The 23,431-nt window shown below is 34.8% G+C and overlaps 1 protein-coding gene across 9 annotated transcripts in view; it reads left to right on the top strand.

The window, feature by feature from the left end:
* The window catches only part of LOC131806464 (chloride channel protein 2-like), a 112,306-nt gene that overhangs the window by 84,208 nt on the left and 4,667 nt on the right, over positions 1-23,431 (top strand). For 3 of the 9 annotated variants that reach the window (XM_059130555.1, XM_059130553.1, XM_059130554.1), the window contains exons 3-15: positions 1,171-1,336; positions 1,414-1,542; positions 7,100-7,233; positions 7,357-7,513; positions 7,581-7,791; positions 8,011-8,112; positions 12,723-12,957; positions 13,017-14,135; positions 14,273-14,314; positions 17,764-18,249; positions 20,743-20,802; positions 22,213-22,254; positions 22,342-22,575. In XM_059130555.1, coding sequence (XP_058986538.1) covers positions 1,171-1,336; positions 1,414-1,542; positions 7,100-7,233; positions 7,357-7,513; positions 7,581-7,791; positions 8,011-8,112; positions 12,723-12,957; positions 13,017-14,135; positions 14,273-14,314; positions 17,764-18,249; positions 20,743-20,802; positions 22,213-22,254; positions 22,342-22,575 — 3,117 coding nt within the window. Of the gene's footprint in view, positions 1-1,151; positions 1,337-1,413; positions 1,543-7,099; positions 7,234-7,356; positions 7,514-7,580; positions 7,792-8,010; positions 8,113-12,722; positions 12,958-13,016; positions 14,136-14,272; positions 14,315-17,763; positions 18,250-20,742; positions 20,803-22,212; positions 22,255-22,341; positions 22,576-23,431 lie in introns of all 9 variants that reach the window. The other 6 variants (XM_059130556.1, XM_059130558.1, XM_059130557.1 and 3 more) reach the window with 3 other exon arrangements.

Raw genomic sequence — 23,431 nt, 5'->3', positions numbered from 1 at the left:
TGAAAAGTCCCAAAGTCCCAACAATGTGTAATGCTAACAATATATGATTTCGGAAGGAAATGTTTTTCCTGTCGGACAAAGCTAAATATCAAACTTCAGTAATTTAGCTCTTACATTACACAATTAAGTACTCTTGAGTACCTATTTTAGTACGAATTTCCAAAAAGTAATACCTATCTAATGTCTTGCACCAATGGTCTTAATGCTCTAAAATCCAGTTTTTTGTACTTTCTAGTACCATTAAAAACAGCATTTTGTCCAATGAATCGTACCAATGGCGACCTACATTTCAAAATTTAAAATCTAGCTCCGAAAGTATGGGACTCATCGTCCACAATTTCCAAAAAACTAAAATTGTTCCTGACGTATCTCAATAATGGCGGTCTACGTGCGAATTTCTCAATTCAGACTTCGAAACCCAGATTGTGGTACTTTTTTGTACCATTTTTGGTACGAATTTCAAAAGACACCAGTTCATCTAATAACACATTTCAATTGTGACCGATCAGAGGACTTTAAAGATTTATGTACAACATTTTTTGGTACGTATTTCCAACAAGACTATTTTTTTAAAACTTGTTTCAATTCTGGCCTTCATGCTAAATTTTGCATCAAAAGTGTAAAATATTTGCTCAAAAACTCAGGTTTGGTACATTTAGTACGAAGTTAAAAAACTCCGTCTCTTCGTCCATCTACCCACATGCCACTTTTAAAGAATACAACAATAAACATTCAATTTCTGAATTCTGCCTCTAAATGTACTAAATATTGTACGTTTCAGTACATTTTGGAACAATTTGGGACCCTTTTTCAGAAAAAAACTTTAATTTATCTGATACCTCGCAGCAATGCTGACCTATATGCAAAATGTCAGGATTTCTGCTCTAAAACCCAATATTTAGAACTTTTTGGTACCAATGTTCGTCCACTATCAAAACCTAATACATTTACCCTAAAAATCTGTTCCTTACACGTAATCAATTCCTAGAGACAATTTATTTTTTTTACACAAACCCCCCCCAAATCACTGTGCTTATCTGCCATACTCCTTTAGATCTAAAAATAACCATCCCCTCTTTCCCATTATAAATTAACAAAAAAATAGTATCACCCACACACCTATTCCAAACAAATTGATTATAAAGCAGCAGTCCTGGGAAATATTTACAGGAACTCCTAGGGAAACGTGAGTCTCGTGCATTTAAAGTCTCATCATGGATATGGAAACACACATTTGCCCGCCTAGGCGAAGACTGGGTGTTTTTGGCCCTGCTGGGCATAATTATGGCCCTGCTGTCGTATATCATGGACAAGGGTATATCGATATGTACAAATGGTGAGTTTTTTTGCAAAAAAAAATATTTAATTTAGATTTTCATCGTTATTTTTAAATTTTTGTCTTTTTGAAATTAGCCCGTGTTTGGCTGTATCGCGATCTAACATCTCAGCCCATAGCCCAGTATTTTGCCTGGGTCTCATTGCCCGTCTGTCTGATATTGTTCTCGGCGGGCTTTGTACATCTGATAGCGCCGCAGAGTATAGGTAAGTTTTAGTTTTTCATATTTTGCTTCATTTTTTGTATAAAACGCCATTGCTTTGAGGTCCACCTTGCATGCTAAAATATATTCAAAGTCGGACACACACTATCAGTTTCAAAGCTTTTAATTTAAAACCAGTAAAGAAAGTCTTAAAGTCGGGCGGGGCCGACTTTATGATACCCTACACCACTTTGCTAATTTAGTAGAGCTCCGCATAACAATTATAAGTTTTTATGGGAGAATTCAATCACACACGCTATGATTATAATTATAATTTGAAGTTCAAAGGACTAAATATGCCGGAGCATTTGTATTTTTTAAATTCGGACTTGTATTGCCCATTTGGTGCACAATTAATTTGAAATCGGATAAAGATATATATATGGGAGCTATATCCAAATCGGAACTAATCTCGATAAAATTTGGCAAAGATATTTCTGAACTGTATTTCATATATTTCCCTGAATATCGTTGTTACGGAGGGCATATTACGGCTGTGGGTAACAAATATAACAAATCGGATGAACAATATATATGGGAGCTATAGCTATATCTGAACCGATCTTCACGAAATTTGACATACTAGCTTCTAGACTCAATTCGGTCTTAAGTGCCAAATTTCATCCCATTCGGCCAAATATTAGACGTTTGGTGCACAATCAAAGGTAAATCGGACGAAGTTATATATGGGAGCTATATCCAAATCTCCGAACAGATCTCGATAAAATTTAGCAAAGGTATTTCGGAGCTGCATTTGATATATTTCCCCAAATATTGTTGTTACCGAGTGCATATTACGGCTGTGGGTAACAAATATAACAAATCGGATGAACAGTATATATGGGAGCTATAGCTATATCTGAACCGATCTTCACCAAATTTAACATACTAGCTTCTAGACTCAATTCGGTCGTAAGTGCCAAATTTCATCCCATTTGGACAAATATTAAACGTTTGGTGCACAATCAAAGGTAAATCGGACGAAGTTATATATGGGAGCTATATCCAAATCTCCGAACCGATCTCGATAAAATTTAGCAAATGTATTTCTGAGCTGTATTTGATATATTACCCCTAATATTGTTGTTACAGAGTGCATATTACGGCTGCGGAGGATAAAAATAACAAATCGGATAAACAATATATATATGGGAGCTATAGCTATATCTGAACCGATTTCGATCAAATTTGGCATACTTATTTTCAGGTCCAATTTGATCGTACGTACAAAATTCCATACTATTCGGACTGATATTAGTCGTTTGGTGCCCAATAAAAGGCAAATCGGACGAAGATATATATGGGAGCTATATCTAAATTTTGACCGATTATCTCCAATTTCAACAGGGTTCGTCCTTGGGTCAAACAAATGATTTGTGCAAAATTTCATCTGGATAGGGCAATAAATGCGAACTGTACTTTGTTTACAAAAATACATGGACAGACAGACGGACGGACGGACGAACATGCATAAATCGACTCAGAATGTGATTCTATCCAGATTATTAAAAGGAACTATGGGTCTATCTCGTTTCCTTTTGCCAGTTACAAACAAATGCACAAAGACATAATACCCTGACCACCTTGTGGTGTAGGATATAAAAATGTCATTCAAAACTGATTGTGTGTACCCCACTTAATCTCAAAAGAAAATCATTCTCACTCAGCTTCCTATAACCATGTTCATATGTGGAAAAAATCCATCTATAAATAAATTTAAATTTCTCTCCAAAACATTTCATTAAAGTACTGCAAAGTAAGGCTTGTTAAATGTATTTTCACAAAATTCCACTTTTTTAAAATTTTCAAAATTTTTATTTAATTTAATTTTTATTAAAACAACTTGTAAATTTTTTTACTTACTTACTTTACTTTAATGGTTTGTTGCTCACATATACTCACATAAGTTTATTAACAAGTTTTTTCTAACAAGCTCCAACTTGAACACGAATTCTCTCCCACTAACAAACCTCTGTAGCACAGAGTTGCCATAAATTAATAATTTAATAATCCCTCGAATGAAAGCATGGAATGTTATAAAGTTTAAACACATCATTATGCAATAGATTTTACATCGGAATATGGAAACTTTTTTTGAAAATAGTGGAGTTAAGAACCCAAACATATTAGTCTTATAATAGTACCTAGGGGGAATCATACTCGAGACGTATAATTTGAGTAAATAATGTTTATACCCTCCACCATAAATTTTAATTTGTCATTCCGATTGTAATACCTCGAAATATTCATTTTAGACTCCAAAAAGTATAAATATTCTTGATCAGCATAAAATTCCATGTCGATGTCCGTCCGTCCGCATTATGTCTTTGTGCATTTTTGTAACAGACAAAAGGAAACAAGATAGATATTATCTGCATAGAATCACTTTCTATGTCGATTTATGAATGTGAGTTCGTCTGTCTGTCCGTCTGTCCATTTATTTTTGTGAACAAAATCTAGGTCGCATTTATTTACAAAAAATATTTGTTCGGCCCAAGGGCGAACCCTATTGCAATTGGTGGGAATCGGTTCAAATTTAGATATAGCTCCTAAATATATATCTTCAACCGATTTCGAGTTAATTGGGTACCAAATGGCCAAAATCAGTCCAAATGACCTGAATTTTAGCACATCCAACCGAATTCAGTCTAGAAGCCAGTACATCGAATTTAGTGAAAATCTGTTCAGATATAGCTATAACTCCCATATATATGTTTCATTCGATTTGGTGTTTAAGCTCCCATATATATATCTTTATCCGATTTCAGGTTTATTGTGCTCCAAATGACAATAGCAGCCCAAATGGACTACACTTCCGGCGGAATTCAGTCTAGAAGCTAGTAAATAAAAATTGGTAAAAATCGGTTCAGATATAGCTATAGCTCCCATTTATATGTTTGATCCTGATTGGGATTTTTAGCACCTTACATGTGTAATATGCACTCCACAACAATGATCTTTGGTACCAAATATCAGATGCGGCTCAGAAATAAGTTGCTAAAATTTTGCAAGATCGGTTCAGATTTGGATATAGATCCCATATATATCTTTATCTGATTTCAGGTGCATTGTGCATCAAATGACTAAATCAGCCCAAATTAACTGGATCTTAGCACTTAAAGCATGTACCTCAGATTCAATATAACGGTACCTCTAGCTTTCCGGTATTTTTAAGGGTTTCCGCCATAATTTCCAAACAAATCATTTGGAGTTCTTGGTAGGTAAGTTCTCTTATTGCACAAAAAAAATCTCTATAGGTCCACTAATTGGTATAGCCTCCCTCTATACCTCCCGATTTTCGGTATTTTGAAGGTTTCTGCCGCAATTTCCAATCAAATTAGATGAAACTTGACAATTTAAGTTCTCAGTAGATCTGTTCTCTCCTACTCTTTTTCTAATTAGATACAGGGTATAAAAAACCCTTTTTTCTTGTTACTAGTCGAATTTGAACGGGAACAATATAGTACCACCGTTGCCAGTTTCTTATTGAAATGATGATTTTGATGGATTGCCATCTAATTTCGAAATTACAACAAAGAGGAGAGAAATAATAATTACGAGTGTGAGTGAGAGAGATCTGTTAATGCAGTCATAATGAGAGCTATAAACTCTATAAAATCTATTAATAGTAAAATAAACACGAACAAGTAAAAAAGCAGCGAAGTTCGGCGGGGCCGAACTTTTAATACCCTTCACCACTTGGCGAGAACTTGAAAATTTTCAAAAAAATCCGTCTATTATTAGATATAAATGAAATCCGTTATATAGGAGCTATTTAAAGATGTGAATCTACATAAGAAATTTTTTGTCATATGCTTTAGTACCGATTTCGAACTTCAAATATGAAATTTAACACAACTCCGGTGAATAATGTGGCTAATATCATTAAAATACAGAATACCGAAAGGTACCGTTATATGCGGACTATAGGAAGACCTGCATAGACATTTTTTGTCATTGCTTGCCGAACATATTGCGAACTTTAAATGCGAAATTTGAAACAATTCCGATCTATAATGTCTCTAAAATCATAAAAATATCGAATATTGGGAGGAACCGTTATGTGGTGGCCTGCATACGCGATTTTTGTCATAGGCTGTAGTATCCATTACGAACTTAAACGAAATTTGAAACAATTCCGGTAAAAAAAATGGTCGCTAATATCATCAAAATACAGAATATTAGAAGGTACCGTTATATGGGGGCTATATGAAGACGTGGACCTGCATAAACAATTTTCTGTCATAGGTTGTACTACCTATTACAAGTTTTGAATACGAAATTAGAAAAAAATGCGATGAATAATGTCGCTAAAATCATGAAAATACCGAATATCGGGTTGTACCGTTGTATGGGGGCTATACGAAAACGTAGACCGACATGTCCCATTTACGAACTTAACCTGTCTACTAACGTGTGTACAATTTTAGCCTTCTATCTCAATTCGTTCGAAAGGACTTACGCTTCCAGGATTTTACTCTGGTCCAGAATATGTATACTATGTAGGGTCTACCAAGAGTATTTTGAGGATTTACAAACGGAATGACAAAGCTAATTTATAGGGTATATTTATATAAAATGGTGGCGGGTATAAAAAACCTAATAAAAAAACCCCCTTTAGTTTCATAGAAAATAAATGCTACAGGCTACAAGGAATAAGATGTCTCCCTTAGAAAGGACTAGGGATATATAAATCGACTTTCTATTAAATGAGCCTAAAAGTATGCAGCGATTTGCGTGTTTTGTTTAATATTTCTGTTATTTAAATTAATTCCCTCAAAGCACTAAGCTCCACATTAAAAGAATTAAAAAGGAAGTCGATTTTGGACGATTTATGATTAAAAGTTAAATATCGAATGTCGATTTTCAGCTGATTAGTCCTGATTTATATTAGGCAAGTTTACTGGCAGCAACTTTTATCGTTCTCTTTTGTACTTGCCTCCTGCATTTATATAAAGCAATTTTGTTTTTCATCATTGTCTTCTCTGCAATTTTTATTTATTTCTTTATTTTTATTTTTTTGTAAAAAATAAATAAATAATAAAAACCAGAAAATTTCCAGTACGAGCAATTTTTTCCCCTTACCCCTTTCTCTTGCAAACAAAGAATTGCCTCCAGAAAACATGCCTTATATAAATTCGGACTTAAAAAAAAAACGATATATAAAATTCGTTTTCAAAATCTCATCTCGTTTTTCACCTCTCATCAGTTGAGGGTGTTTATGAATAAATGTTGAGGTCATTTGTGTGATTCTATAATTCTATTTTTCAATAACTTAAAATTTCAGTAATTATCGAAATTTTTTGGAAGGTTAAGCCTAGCGGTAGAAACAATGTTGTTAAGTTTTATTTAAAATTTTCATGAAGGTTACTAATTTTTGTCGGTACCGACGAAAAAAAGTTTTCTACTCCCACTACAGAAAGGCATGCAATTTCTTCTCAAACTTTCTCCCCCTGTCGCTCTACTAATCTTTAAACCATTTTTCGTTTAGTTCTCTAAGTTAATTTTAATTAAACCCACCAAAAAATTACACATATATCTCCTCCTCCCCATATCTTTAGGTTCCGGTATACCCGAAATGAAAACCATTCTGCGAGGGGTGGCCCTAAAAGAGTATTTAACCTTTAAGACATTAGTGGCCAAAATTGTTGGTTTAACGGCAACTTTGGGCAGTGGTATGCCATTAGGAAAGGAAGTAAGTATTAAAATTGTCAAAGTACAGAAACAAAGAACAGGGTTGCCAACATTACACGAATTTTTTATTTGATTTTTCTCTTTTTGCTGATCCTCACCATCATCACCCATCACCCCAATCCAGGGTCCATTCGTACATATAGCAAGTATTGTAGCACAATTATTAAGTAAGCTAGTAACATCATTCCAAGGTATCTATGAGAACGAGTCACGCAACTCGGAAATGTTGGCCGCTGCCTGTGCAGTGGGTGTGGGAGCGTGTTTTGCGGCGCCAGTGGGCGGTGAGTAGCGATAACATCTTTAATATGGTTCTTTAGAAATTAATGGTTTTTCTTCTTCATCCTCCAGGTGTATTATTTAGTATAGAAGTAACAACCACCTATTTTGCGGTGCGTAACTATTGGCGCGGTTTCTTTGCCGCCGTCTGTGGTGCTACAGTTTTCCGTTTGCTGGCCGTTTGGTTCCAAAATGCCGACACAGTGAGGGCAGTGTTCTTAACGAATTTCACAACGGAGTTTCCATTCGATCCTCAGGAGTTGTTTGTCTTTGCCTTGATGGGGTAAGTTGCCAAATTCTAATCTCTGAAAATCACATTCTAACAAGCTTAATAGGAATTTTCCCAAAGAAAACTTTTGAAGATATGAAGGAAAAAAATTTTTCCAAAAAATGAGAATTTTCCAAAAAAAAATGAGGGATTTCCTAAAGAATGGACATGTTTAGGGGTTTCCCTAAAACCACCTTCTATTTCTAATAATCCTTTGCCTTTTTTTCATTTCAGTGTCGTTTGTGGCCTTGGCGGAGCCGCCTATGTCTGGGTACATCGAAGATACGTCCTATTTATGCGCTCGAATAAGAAAATGAACAAGTTCCTCCAAAAGAAGTGAGTAATCCTCAAACTAATGCCAGAAACAGAGATGTGTTTTCCAAAGGAAACTATTATCAGATCCTGAAAAACTTATCCTCAAACCTTAAAAAAACTATTTTTTGAGAGAACAACGACAACATATGTAACGAATTTGGCACTTTTCAAAAAAAATTAAATCCGTCAAAAATTCTTTTAAAATCTTAAAAATACCGAATATAGCAGTTATATTAGGGTCTATACGACGACGTGGACCTGCATAGCCATTACAATATGCAAATGCGAAACTTGAAAAAAATTAGGTTAATAATGTAGCTAAAATCATCAAAATACCGAATATAGGGAGGTACCGACATTTTTGGAGGCTATACGAAGACCTGGACCTGCACAGAAAATGTTCTGTCTTAGGCTGTAATACCCATTACGAACTTCAAATACCAAATTTGAAACAATTCCGGTGAATAATGTCGCTGAAATCATCAAAATACCGAATATAGGGAAATACTGATATATGGAGCCCATGCGAAGACCTGAACCTGCACAGACAATTTTCTATCATAGGCTGTAGTATCCATTACGAACTTCAAATACCAAATTTAGAACAATTTCGTTGAATATTGTACCTAAAATCGTCAAAATACCGAATATAGGGAGGTACTGATATATGGGACCTATACGAAGACCTGGACCTGCATAGACAATTTTCTGTCACAGGCTGTAGTACCTATTAGGAACTTCAAATACGAAATTTGAAACAATTCCCGCGAATTATGTCGCTAAAATCATTAAAATACCGAATATCAGAAGGTGCCGTTATATGGAACCTATACGAAGACCTGAACCTGTATAGATAATTTTCTAGCAAAGACTGTAGTTCCCATCCCGAACTTCAAATACCAAATTTTAAATATTTCCGGTGAATAATGCCGCTAAAATCACCATAATAACGAATATCGGAAGGTGCCGTTATATGGGGGCTATAACAAAACGTGGACCTGCACATGCAATTTTCTGTCTTAGGCTGTAGTATTCATTACGAACTTCAAATACCAAATTTGAAACAATTCCGGTGAATAATTTCGCTAAAATCATCAAAATACCGAATATCGGAAGATGAGAACCATTTCTACTGGAAAAGGGGTCCTCGGACCCCAGATTTTTCTCCTGCGGAACCTAAGTCCTGGGTCCTTGATCCTTGAAGATTTTGAATTTATGATTTTTTTCTTTTAAAAAATTTAAGAGTCGTTAGGAAAAGGGTCTACAGAAGATGAAAAAATGTTTCCTTGAAAAAAATGTCCTTATCCAAGGATCTTTTTTAAAAAGAAAATTATCTTCAGTTCATGATGGCAATTTCTTCTTTTGAAAAAAAATATACTCAGGCCTTGGAAAAATATTTTCTATAGGGAAAATGTGTCCTTATGGAAAAAATTTTCACAGAAGATGACAACTTTTTCTCCTGGAAAAAAGGTCCTTAGAATTTTTTATGAAAGTTCATTCATCATTGGTACCCCAGAACTTTCTTCTGAGGAACCTTGGTCCTTGATACCTCAAATTTTTGAATTGATGAATTTTTTTTGTGTTTTTTTTTTTTTTTTTTGGTAATTTTTTCTCAGACCTTGGAGAAATATTTTCTGTTGAGAAAAGAGGTCCTTAGGGGAAAAAATGTCCAAAGAAGATGAAAAAATGTTTCCTTGGAAAAAAAATGTCCTTGGAATTGTTTATTAGAGTTCATAGTTCCCCAGAACTTTCTTCCGAGGATCTGTTTTAAGAAGGAAATTATCTTCAGCTCCTGATGGCAATATCTTCTTTTGAAAAAATTATTCTCAGGCCTTGAAAAAATATTTTCTATAGAGAAAATGGGTCGTTAGGGAACAAAGGTCCACAGAAGATAACAACCTTTTCTCCCGGAAAACAGGTCCTTAGTATTTTCTATCAGAGTTAATTTATCATTGGTTCCCCAGAACTTTCTTCTGAGGAACCTTGGTCTTTGATCCTCGAACTTTTTGGATTGATGTTTTTTTTTTTTTTTTCTTTTGAAAAATTTATCCTCAGACCTTGGGAAAATATTTTCTGCAGAGAAAAGAGGTCCTTAGGGGGAAAAATGTCCACAGCAGGTGAAAAAATGTTCCCTTGAAAAAATTGTCCTTGGAATTGTTTATTAGAGTTCATATGGTTTCCCAGAACTTTCTTCCGAGGATATGTTTTCTGAATAAAATTGTCATCAGTTCCTGATGGCAATTTCTTCTTTTGAAAAATTTATTCTCAGGCCTTAGAAAAATATGTTCTTTCGAAAAAAGAGGTCCTTAGGGGAACAATTTTCACAGAAGGTGACGACCTTTTCTCCTGGAAAAAAGGTCCTTAGAATTTTTTATCAGAGAACTTTCTTTTGAGGAACCTTCGTCCTTAATCCTTGAATTTTTTGGATTGATTAATTTTTTTCTTTTGAAAAAATTTTCCTCATACCTTGGAAAAATATGTTCTTTCGAGAAAAGAGGTCCTTAGGGGAAAAATATCCACAGAAGATGAAAAAATTTTCCTTGGAAAAAATGTCATAGGAATTATTTATTAGAGTTCATACGTCCTTGGTTTCCCAGAACATTCTTCCGAGGATCTGTTTTAACAAGGAAATTATCCTCAGTTCCTTATGGCAATTTCTTCTTTTGAAAAATTTATATTCAGGCCTTGGAAAAATATTTTCTATAGAGAAAATGGGTCCTTAGGAAAAAGGTCTACAGCAGATGAAAAAAAATCCAATTGGAAAAAAGGTCCTTGGAATTTTTTATCAGATTTTTATCATTGATTTCCCAGAACTTTCTTCTGAAGAACCTTGGTCCTTAATCCTTGAATTTTTTGAATTGATGCATTTTTTTCTTTTGAAAAATGTATTATTAGACCTTGAAAAAATATTTTCTGTAGTGAAAAGAGGTCTTTAGGGGAAAAAATGTCCACAGAAGATGAAAAAAGTTTCCTTGAAAGAAATGTCCTAGGAATTGCTTATTAGAGTTCATACGTCCTTGGTTTCCCAGAACTTTCTTCGGAGGATATGTCTTCAGAATAAAATTATCTTCAGTTCCTGATGGCAATTTGTTCTTTTGAAAAATTTATTCTCAGGCCTTGGAAAAATATTTTCTGTAGAGAAAATGGGTCCTTAGGTAAAAGGACTACAGCAGATGAAAAAAAAATCCCCTTGGAAAAAAGGTCCTTGGAATTTTTTTTATCAGAGTTCAGTCATCACTGGTTCCCCAGAACTTTCTTCTGCGGAAACTTGTTCCTTGATAAATTTATCCTCAGACCTTGGAAAAATATTTTCTATAGGGAAAAGAGGTCGTTAGGAAAAAATGGCTATGGAAGATGAAAAAATGTTCCATTAGAGAAAATGTCATTGGAATTGTTTATTAGAGTTCATACGTCCTTGGTTCCCCAGAACTGTCTTTCGAGGATCTGTTTTAACAAGAAAATTATCTTCATTTCCTGATGGCCAAAAAATTATCCTCAGGCTGTGGAAAAATATTTTCTATAGAGAAAATGGGTCCATAGGAAAAATAGGTCCACAGAAGATGACGACCTTTTCTCCTGGAAAAACGTCCTTGGAATTGTTATCATAGTTCATTCATCATTGGTTCCCCAGAAATTTCTTTTGAGGAACCTTGGTCCTTGATCCTTGAATTTTTTGAATTGATGCATTTTTTTTCTTTTGAGGCCTTTTGAGACCTTGGAAAAATATTTTCCGTAGCGAAAAGAGGTCCTTAGGGGAAAAATGTACACAGAAGATGAAAAAAGTTTCCTTAAAAGAAATGTCCTAGGAATTGTTTATTAGAGTTCATACGTCCTTGGTTTCCCAGAACTTTCTTCCGAGGATATGTTTTCAGAATAAAATTATCTTCAGTTCCTGATGGCAATTTCTTCTTATTATCCTCAGGCCTTGGAAAAATATTTTCTATAGATAAAATGGGTCCTTAGGGAAAAGTTCCACAAAAGATGAAAATGTTTCCCTTGTAAAAAAATGTTCTTGGATTTTTTTAACTGAGTTCTGGTTCCCTAAACATTCTTCTAAGGAACCTTGGTCCTTGATCCTTGAATTTTTTGAAATTATATTTTTTTCTATGGGAAATTTTTTTCTTAGACCTTGAAAAAATATTTTCTGTAGAGAAAAGAGGTCCTTAGGGAAAAAATGTCAACAGAAGTTAAAAAAATTTTCTGAGGAACCTTGGTCCTTGATCCTTGAATTGTTTGAATTGATGATTTTTTTCTTTTGAAATGCTTATCCTCGGACCTTGGAAAAATATTTTTTTGTAGAGAAAAGAGGTCCTTAAGGGAAAAATATCCAAAGAGAATGAACAAAGGTGTCCTTGAAAAAAATATCCTTGGAATTATTTATTAGATCATTCAATTTTTTGCATTGATAATTTTTGTTCTTTCGAAAAATGTATTCTCAGACCTTGGAAAATATTTTCTATAGAGAAAATGGGTTCCAAAAGTTCCAAAGGTTCTCCTGAAAAAAACGTCCTTTGAATATTTTACAGAATTCATTCATCCTTGAAACCCCAGAACTTTCTCCTGATTAACTTTGGTCCTTGGTCCTTGGTCCTTGAATTTATTTTCTTATTTTTCTCCCTTCTCCTTTCCAGTCGCTTCCTCTACCCAGGCTTCTTGGCATTGTTGGTATCAACCATATCTTTTCCCTTGGGCACGGGCCAATTTATTGCCGGTGAATTGGGTACCCATGAACAGGTGACCCAGCTGTTTAGTAACTTTACCTGGTCTCGCGATGATCTGACTGTGGAACAAGCCGCCATTGTAACCCATTGGGTGACACCATATACGAATGTATTCATCAATCTGACATGCTATGTTATTTTTACGGTAAGGACATAATTTGAAAATTCAAAATAAATTCTAAAAATGCCCTCCCCTCCCTCCAGTTTGTGTTCTCCATCATTGCCTCGACGATACCCGTACCCTCCGGCATTTTCATACCCGTCTTCAAAATCGGTGCCGGCTTGGGTCGTTTGATAGGTGAGAGCATGCATTTGTGGTTTCCCAACGGTGTCCGCTATGGCGGTCGCCTCTCGCCCATCAATCCCGGCGGTTATGCTGTGGTGGGTGCTGCAGCATTTTCGGGCGCTGTCACGCATACGGTCTCGGTGGCGGTGATCGTGTTCGAAATGACCGGCCAAATTACGCACGTGGTGCCGGTGATGATAGCTGTCCTGATAGCCAATGCCATTGCGGCCCTGCTCCAGCCCTCTATGTATGATAGTATTATACTTATCAAAAAGTTGCCATATCTGCCCGATCTACTGCCATCCAGTTCGGGTATGTATAGCATCTATGTGGAGGACTTTATGGTGCGCGATGTCAAGTACATATGGCAAGGTATCACCTATCAACGTCTCAAAGAAGTACTAAAGAGCAACAAGACGCTGCGTTCCCTTCCCCTGGTCGATAGTCCGGAAAATATGATCCTCCTGGGATCGGTGCAACGTTATGAACTCATCAAAATGATCGAAAAACACATTGGCCGTGAAAAACGCATGGAGGTAGCCCAGAAATGGAAAAAGGAGGCCGAGGAACGTATACGCGAAGAGGAACGCAAAAAGCAAGAGGCCGAACAGCGCATGCGTCGTCCATCTCGCTTCGAAGTCCTGCCCGCCCCTGACATTCTTAGCCTACGTCAAATAGCCAACGATGAAATGTTGCCACCGAAAAAGAAACAAGAGACCCTCAACAACACGCTCCAGCCGCGTAAATCCATTCTCAAAAAGACAAACTCATTTAATCTTAAAGCTTTTACACCTACCTCGCTGAATAGTCCCAGCATAACGCCATATTCCACCATTACCGGCGCCGAGCAGCGCATTCGCAATGCCTTCGAGACCATTTTCAAGAAATCAACCACCCTACAAGATGTTCAGCCCAGTGATGGCCAGGAGCCGGGTTCGATATCGGCTGCAACGAGTACCGGTGACATGATGACACCCGGCACCCCAACGGTACAGAGGGCGCCCAGTACACCGGGTATCTCGAAAAAAGTTCAGTTGGTAAGTTTGAGAAAATGGATTTTGAAATTTTTGGTTTGGCATGCATGTCTTAGCTTGGTGTTTATACTAACCGCTTTTGTTGTTTGTGTTGTTGTATTTTGTTATTTTATAATTTCTATTTTTTCCAAAACGCAAAGAATGCACAAAAGAACCCTCAATCCGAGGAGGATGCAAATATGGTAATAAATAATTTTCCCAAATTCAAATTTTCAAATTCACAAGAAAATCGAGACACATTCGTTCACCGTAACCCCGAACGCTAGATGTCCTTGAAAAAATACCTAAAAAGTCCATATCCTTTAACATATTATTTATATATTCCCATAAAATGGAAATTCTTTTACATATCTTCAAAAAAAATCATTTTTTTTTTATAATTTCATAGAATTAATTATTAATTAATTATTCTATGTTAATGTTTATTATTCTATGTTAATTTAATATTCTTAGGAATATTAAACTTACAATTGTTCCTAAGTAATCCATCCATATATTTTAAATTATTTTTAAGGAATGTGGATTTTTTAAAAAATCGATATTTTTAAAATTATTTTAAAAAATTTAACGTTTTTGAAACATATTTTCAAAAAATTCAAATATTTCACAAATATTCCTATAAAATCCTTTTTTTAAATCATATCTAAATCCTCATCATTTAAAAATCTCTCTAAAAAAATCCACCTCTTTTAAAACTACTCCAAAACTTTTTAAAAAATCAATATGGATTTTTTAAAAAATCAATATCCTTTAAACCTTTTTTTAAATTTAATGTTTTTGAAACATTTTTCCAAAAAAAAAAAATTAAAAAAACCTTTTACAAACATTCCTCAAAAATTCACGAACTTTAAAAATGCATCTAAAAATCCACATCCTTTGAAAAAAATTCTAAAAAACCACCTCTTTTAGGAAAATTCCAAAAATTCCGAGTCCCTTAAAAAATATCTCTAAGAATCCACATCATTTGAAATTTTTCCCAAAATATAAACATCCTTTGAAATTGTTTCTAAACGCTTCCATATCTTCTAAAAATATTTCTAAGAAATCGATGTCTTTTGAATAATTTTCTAAAAATCTCATATTCGACCTTCGAACAATATTCTTAAAAATTCATGTCCTTTAAAATATATTCCCAAATATACAATCTCTTGAAAATTATTTATTTAACATTAAGAAATTAATTAAAAATTATCTAAAAAGTACAAAAGACTGAAAAATGTTCCTAAAATGTACGCCCTTGAGACATTTTTCTGAAAAAATTTATCGGGTTATGTCCGCTACTTTCTAGGGATTATGACCGAACCACCATAATGGAATGGGGATTATGTCCAAGAAAAAAAAAACGGTCATAAACCCCAGAACGTAGCGGACATAGTCCCATTATAATGGGTATGTCCAAAAACTTTTACCTCTGGGTATGTCCGCACACCGGCTAACGCGAACCCAAGTTTACTACATTTAATAAATTTTTGTAAGTAGTCCCCACAGCACACGGTATACTCTTCACTTTATTATGGGGATTATGACCGAAAAAAACGACATAATCCCCACAATTGCAATGGGGATTATGACCGTGGGGATTATGTCCGAGCGCACGTTTTGCTTTTTCCATTTCAAATAAAAGTGTAGTCATCCAAACTTCGTATATCTTATTATTATTGTTAAACTTAGATCGGGTTCGGAGATGGACAATATCGGTCCACTCCTTCTGGTACCTACCCACAAAAGGTTGAAATTTTCAAAAAATATATTTTTTGCAGGGAAAGAGAAAGATAATCCTATTTTGCTCCAACTTTGAGAATCCCAAAATTTGCATCTGTGCTAGATCAGGTGCGAAAATGGACTATATCGGCCCATTCCATCAAGTACCTCCCCTACAAAGGATCAAAATTTGGAATAATTATAACTCTTATAAAATTGTCTTTAAATTTCACACATCCCAATAATTTTATTAACCCAAGATCCTTCTGGTACCTCTCACACAAAATGTCAAAATTTTCAAAGAAAATAATATATTGCACAGACAGAGAAAGGGTAATCCGATTTTACTCCAACTTTGCGAATCCTAATATTTTCATCAGTGCTAGGCTAGGTGTGAAAATGGACAACATCGGTCCACTCCTTCTGGTACCTCCCACACAAATGGTCGATATTTTAATATCCATTGAGCTCATAAAACGCGAAATTAATATCCGATTCCATTTAGGCTTTGAACATCTAAATATTTCAATCAACACAGGATCTGTTATAAAAACATTAGAGATCGGACCATTTTTTTTTTTTTGGTACCTTCCCCACAAAGGGTCAAAGTTTTGAATAACCAAAACGTTTATAAAATATAAATCCGAAATAAGCATCAGATTCTCTTTATATTTCACTGTTGTGAAGATGGGATATATCGGCCCACTCCTTCTGGTCCTCACCCACAATGGCTGAAATATTTGAATATCCATGAAGCTCATAAAACGCGAAATTAACATCCGATTCTATTCAAGACTTGGTATATGCCAATATTTTCATCAACACAAGATCTGTTATAAAGATGGTAGAGATCGGACCATTTCTTTTGGTACCCGCCCAGAGGGTTTAAGATTTTGAAAATCAAAACGAACAGAGAAAGCTCTCTCAACTCTCTTCAAATTTCACACATCCAAATATTTTTGCTAACGTTAGATCTGTTGTGAAGATGATATATATCTGCGAACCCCTTCTGGTACCTCACCCACAAAAGGACACAATTTTTATTACTTTTATCTGTCATAACTTTCAAACAATTCAGCGATGCTTTACAACTTGCTATATCTAAATATATGTCTCTCAACCAAAATCCTGAGATGAATATGGCATTTATCGAAATTTATGATTTTGCATAAAATTGGATATAAATGCTCGATTTTCTAATAATTCTCATATAATGCTCATTCCGGAATATTTCGGTCGACCCTATCTGGTACCTCACGCATATTTTACCATTTTCTAAAAATGATCACATATCTCATATAAAGTGAAGGAACTAACCAATGTAATCCAAACATGGCACGTCGCAATATTTATATCATATTTATTTGGGTCCGATGAATGAACAATATTGGTCCATTCCTTCGGATCCTACTCCATAGAGGGTCAACAATTTGAAATTTAGAATTTATTTAAATAATCGAACATTGACTGAGGGTATACATCTGTGAGCAAAATCGACTGATACTTTGCACCAATCGGCTACCTTTATGGGGGGAAGGTGAGACTACGAATACTGCAGTCATACTGCATTGATTTGTGATTGAATATATTTCCGACCCGTTTGACAGGCTTCTTGAGCTAGGGAATATCTCTTATATATACGTAAATTTTCAATAGGTCCTTGCTCGAGTTTCATACTTTCATACTGATACTTTGGCTTTGAACGAAGCCTACATAATGTGGACAAATCCCTGAATATAATATTTATAATATTCTTCAAATATCCCCCCCACCCTTTTGCCCCTTTGTAATGTATTTTAGAAACAAGTCTAGTTGCTTGCATTTCTTCTCGCCCTCCTCACATCCACTTTTCATTCCGCATCTCCCTCCATCCCCCCCTCAACTCTTTCATTTGATAACTTCAATTGGAAATTTTGAAAATATTTGCAAGCAAGTACCACCAGGTACCCCACCAAGACTTAAAAAAACTCAGCCGTATATTATTGGTCTGAATAATACGACAATTATAAATGACATCCATGGTCGGGCCAAATTCAAGCCGATACATCAGCCAAATATGCAGCCACTACCATCGATTTTGAAAAATTCCGAAAAATGTAAAGATCTCTATTACAACACACTAAATGAGGCGGATTTTGATGCCATAACGGCTGAGAATACTAAACAAAATAAAGTTAATAAACCCACTATTAAATCAATTTTGAAAAAGCATGACAACTTTAAAATGCTACTGAAAAAATCGACAGAATTGAAAAAGGCAGAAAAAGATAAACAAAATCTAGAAACACAACAGGGCGTCTCTGGGGATGGCAACCCCAGTCCTAGTAAGGAAACGGTGGAGGGGAATGGTAAAAATAAAAATATTAGCTCTGAATCGTTAAATGTTGAGAAAAATGAAAAGGAAACGGAGAATCAGGTAAGTATGGGTGGGTGGTTTAGAGTGGGCATGTACTTTATTTTTACACCCTCCACCATACATACATAGTATGGAGGGTATATTAAGTTCGTCATTCCGTTTGTAACTCATCGAAATAATTATTTTAAATATAAGACGATTTAGCCCTCTCCGTCTATCCGTCTGGTGTAATCACGCTAGATTCAAAATCAATTATGGTTAGGAAGCTAAAATTTTGCACAGATTAGTATTTTGTCTGCAGGCAGGTCAAGTTCGAAGATGGGCTATATCGATCCAAGATATCGTATCGCCCCCATACAACGGTACCCCCTGATATTCGGCATTTTGATGATTGTAGCCAAATTTTTCAATGAAATTTCCTGAAAATCAACAAAAGGAGTTCCTTCTGAGTAAATTACGCCCTGGAAGAGTACAGTCTATGTAGGTGCACGATGTCGTATATCCCCCATATAACGAACCTCCCTATATTTGATATTTTGCGGATTATAGCTACATTTTTCAATATAATTGTCTAAAAATCCATACTAGAAGTTCTTTCTAAGCACTTTACCCCCTGGAAGAAAAATGTCTATATAGGTCCACGATATCCTGTAGCCCACATACAACTGTACACCCTGATATTCGGTATTTTTACGATCTTAGCGACATTATTCACCGGAGTTGTTTCAAATTTCATATTTGAAGTTCCTAATAGGTACTACAGCCTATGACAAAAAATTGTCTTTGTAGATCCAGGTCTTCGTATAGCCCCCATATAATGGTACCTCCCGATATTCGGTATTTTGATTATTTTAGCGAAATTATTCACCGTGAATGTTTTAAATTAGGTATTTGAAGTTCGTAATGGATACTACAGCTTGTGACAGAAAATTGTCTGTGCAGGTCCACGTCTTCGTATAGCCCCCATACAACGGTACCTCCTAATATTCGGTATTTTGATGATTTTAGCGAAATTATTCACCGGAGATGTTTCAAATTTGGTATTTGAAGTTCGTAATGTATTCTTCGGCCTATGACAGAAAATGGTCTATGTAGGTCCAAGTCTTCGTATAGCCTCCATATATCAGTACCTCCCTACATTCGGTATTTTGAAGATTTAAGCGACATTATTCACCGTAAATGTTTCAAATTTGGTATTTAAAGTTCCTAATAGGTACTAGAGCCTATGACAAAAAATTGTCTGTGTAGGTCCAGGTCTTCGTATAGGCCCCATGTACCAGTACCTACCTATATTCGGTATTTTGATGATTTTAGCGAAATTATTCACCGTAAATGTTTCAAATTTAGTATTTGAAGTTCGAAGTGGATACCTCATCCTATGACAAAAAATTGTCTGTGCAGGTCCACGTCTTCGTATAGCCCCCATATAATGGTACCTCCCAATATTCGGTATTTTGATGATTTTAGCGAAATTATTCACCGTAAATGTTTCAAATTTGGAATTAGAAGTTCGTAATAGGTATTACAGCCTGTGACAGAAAATTGTCTATGCATCTCCAGGTCTTCGTACATGCCCCATGTATCAATACCTCCCCATATTCGGTATTTTGACGATTTTAGATACAATATTCACCAGATTTGTTTCAAATTTCGTATTTAGAGTTCGTAATGGGAACTATAGCCTGTGACAGAAAATTGTCAATGATGGTCCAGGTCTTCGTATAGGTCCCATGTGTCAGTACCTCCCTATATTCGGTATTTTGACGATCTTAGGTACAATATTCACCGAAATTGTTTGAAATTTCATATTTGAAGTTTCTAATAGGTGCTACAGCCTATGACAGAAAATTGTCTATGCAGGTCCAGGTCTTCGTATAGGTCTCATGTATCAGTACCTCCCCATATTCGGTATTTTGATGATCTTAGGCACAATATTCACCGAAATTGTTTGAAATTTCGTATTTGAAGTTCCTAATAGGTACTACAGCCTGTGACAGAAAATTGTCCATACAGGTCCAGGTCTTCGTATCGCCCCGATACATCAGTACCTCCCAATATTCGATTTTTTGATGATTTTAGCGTCATTATTCACCGGAACTGTTTCAAATTACTCATTTAGAGTTCGTAATGAGAACTACAGTTTGTGACAGAAAATGGTCGATGCAGGTCCAGGTCTTCGTATAGGCCCCATGTATCAGTACCTCCCCGAATTCGGTATTTTGACGATTTTATGTACAATATTTATCGAAGTTGTTTCAAATTTCATATTTGAAGTTCCTAATAGGTCCTACAGCCTGTGACAGAAAATTGTCTTTGCTGGTCCAGGTCTTCGTATAGCCCGGATATAACGGTAGACCCCAATTTAACGGCTATATTCGACATTCTTGAGATTTTAATAGAATTTTCTAACGGATTCTATTTTCTTTTTTTTTTTGAAAATTTCCCAAAATTCGTTCCAAATGGTGGAGGGTATTCAATGTTCGGCCCGGCCGAACATACTGCATATTTTACTTATTTCATCTAAATTATCTTCTAAATCCTGCATGCTCTCAGAATTTGAATGAAAAGGATACTCAGTCCACTGAGAACTTGCAAGCCAATCACATAGGGCCAGTAAGTATTGTTTTCTCGTTGTAAAAAATGTAAAAATTCATAATTTTAATGAAAGCTGTATTGATTCCATGTAAATGTTCATTGGTTTTATTAAAAGTGAAAATTGATTTTATGAAAAGTTCATAAATTGAATGAAATATTAATTGATTCAATGAAAAAGTTCATTGATTTTAGGAAAATTTCATAAATTGAATTTTTATTGATTTTATAAATATGTTCTTTAAATTTATGTAAGATTTCATAGATTTAATGAAAAGAAAACCTGGTTTTAGGTAAAGTTCCTAAATTTCATGAAATGTTACTTGATTTAATGAAAAATTTTCATTGATTTTATGTACCCATTCATAATTTTAATGAAAGAATTCTTGATTTCATGTAAAAGTTCATTAATTTTATGAAAAGATAATTTGATTTTATGAAGAGTTCCTAGATCCAATGAAATTTTACTTAATTCAATGTACAAGTTCATTGAATTTATGAAAAGATCATAAATTGAATGGAATATTACTTAACTCAATGAAATAGTTCATTGATTAAATGAAATGTTACTTAATTCGATGAAAAAGTTTCTAAATTAAATGAAATGTTATTTAATTCAATGAAAAAGTTCACTGCTTATATGAATTGTTACTTGATTTAATGAAAAAGTTCATTGATTTTATGAAAAGCTCCTAAACTGAATGCAATGCTTCCGAATTCTATTTAAAAGCCTTTTTTTGATTTTATGAAAAGGTTCCCGGAATTTATGTAAAAATTCATTTATTTCTATGAAAATTAATGATTTTATGAAAAAAGTTCCTTGATTTTATGAATATGTTCTTGCTAATCCTTTAATGTAAAAATTCATAATTTTTATGAAAGCATTGTTGATTCCATGTAAAAGTTCATAGATTTTATGAAAAGTGAAAATTGATTTTATGAAACGTTCCAGATTGAATGAAAAGTTACTTGATTCAATGAAAAAGTTCATTGAATTTATGAAAAGTTCATAAATTGAATTTTTATTGATTTTATGAAAATGTTCCTTAAATTTATGTAAGATTTCATAGATTTTATGAAAAGATAAGCTCGTTTTATGAAAAGTTCCTAAATTGAATGCAATGTTTCCGAATTCTATTTAATTTCTGGAATTTATGTAAGATTTCCTTATTTTCTATGAAAATTAATTATTTTATGAAAAAAGTTTCTTGATTTTATGAAAGTGTTCCTACTAACCCTGAGGTATTATGGTGTAATGTATAATCTTTTAATGTAATCTGTATATTTTTCTCTTCTTTTCTCTTCCACACACACACACTGTATCTCTCTCTCTCTCTCCCACTCGCTCTTAACATCTATTATCTTTAACTACGCACATGTACATACACTTCAATAAACTTATGCGAAACACAAAAACCCCCATTTGTATAGTCCTATAAAGGCAGTATCAAAAAGGTCAAAAGTGTCCAATTGGTATGTTATGGTGATGGCTACAATTTATTTCTAAACTTTCTAAGCACCTCATTTTTAATTTATGGATATTATTTGTTTTTATTTTAGCCACGAGAACGTGTCATCGATATGTCACCGGAGGATCAAAAGAAATGGGAAATGGAAGAAATGCAAAAACCCATCGATCTGGAAAAGGCCAATGTCAACATTGATCCAAGTCCCTTCCAGCTGGTCGAACGAACCTCTATACTCAAAGTACATTCACTGTTCTCAATGGTGGGCATCAATCATGCCTATGTCACGAAAATTGGCCGTCTGGTTGGGGTTGTGGGCTTGAAGGAGGTAAGTGAAGAATAAAGTAAAAAAATAATATGGGTCACTTGAAAAGTATCCTGAACAGAAGTCAAGGTTGAATATTCTTAACAGAATTCAAGGTTGAATGTTCTTTCAAAAAAAATACTCGCGAAAATTCAGGTTTAGAGTTTCAGTATTCCCTCGTGAAAGAGAGCTACTGAACTCCATGAGATGAACTTAGATTTACTCTTTTTACTACCGAGAGAGAGAGAGAGAGAGTGCTCGAAGGATAGGAGTTTCAAACGAAGTTTTTTCTCCACTCATTTGTTGTATGTGGATGCGCTCGCGAAGTACTCCTGTTTGAAAAATAAGAGTAGCCAAGAGAATGAGCGAAATAGAGTAAGAGTTTACTCCAAGAGTAAACTCGAGTAAGCATTTATATTGTTTGGCGACAATGCTCTTCAGCATGTTTGGTCTAATTTGAAATTTTTGCCTAATTAAGACAATGGTCATTCGGAGATGGATATTTATTTCGTTTGCAGATAGGGGAAGAAAAAATACACATACTTACCAACAAAATGGCAACAACTAATTACCCACCCGAAAACGAGCAAAACATATTCGCTCTTATTCGAGTGGCATAGAATTCAGAACACTCCCGCTCGAATCCGAGTAAAGAGTTCGAAGCTCGCACGAATTTCAGAGCTACATTCCAGAGTGATTGAAATATCAAATCTGCGAAATTAAGAAAACTGGCAAGTAGAGGTCGCTAAATGTGATTGCTTTGACATACTTAGGGTTTTCATCAGTGACAGCAGGTTATACTCTTTGAATCCGAAGAGATATCATATTAGGGTTCGAATAAATCTCTTATTGTCTTCCTAGGTTGAATCTCTAAGCTTCA

Source organism: Musca domestica, unplaced genomic scaffold (assembly GCF_030504385.1).
Source record: "Musca domestica strain aabys unplaced genomic scaffold, Musca_domestica.polishedcontigs.V.1.1 76, whole genome shotgun sequence".
NCBI classification, from domain to species: Eukaryota; Metazoa; Arthropoda; class Insecta; order Diptera; family Muscidae; genus Musca; species Musca domestica.
The sequence above is the reverse complement of the archived record's forward strand: the minus strand, read 5'-3'. Positions and strand labels throughout refer to the sequence as shown.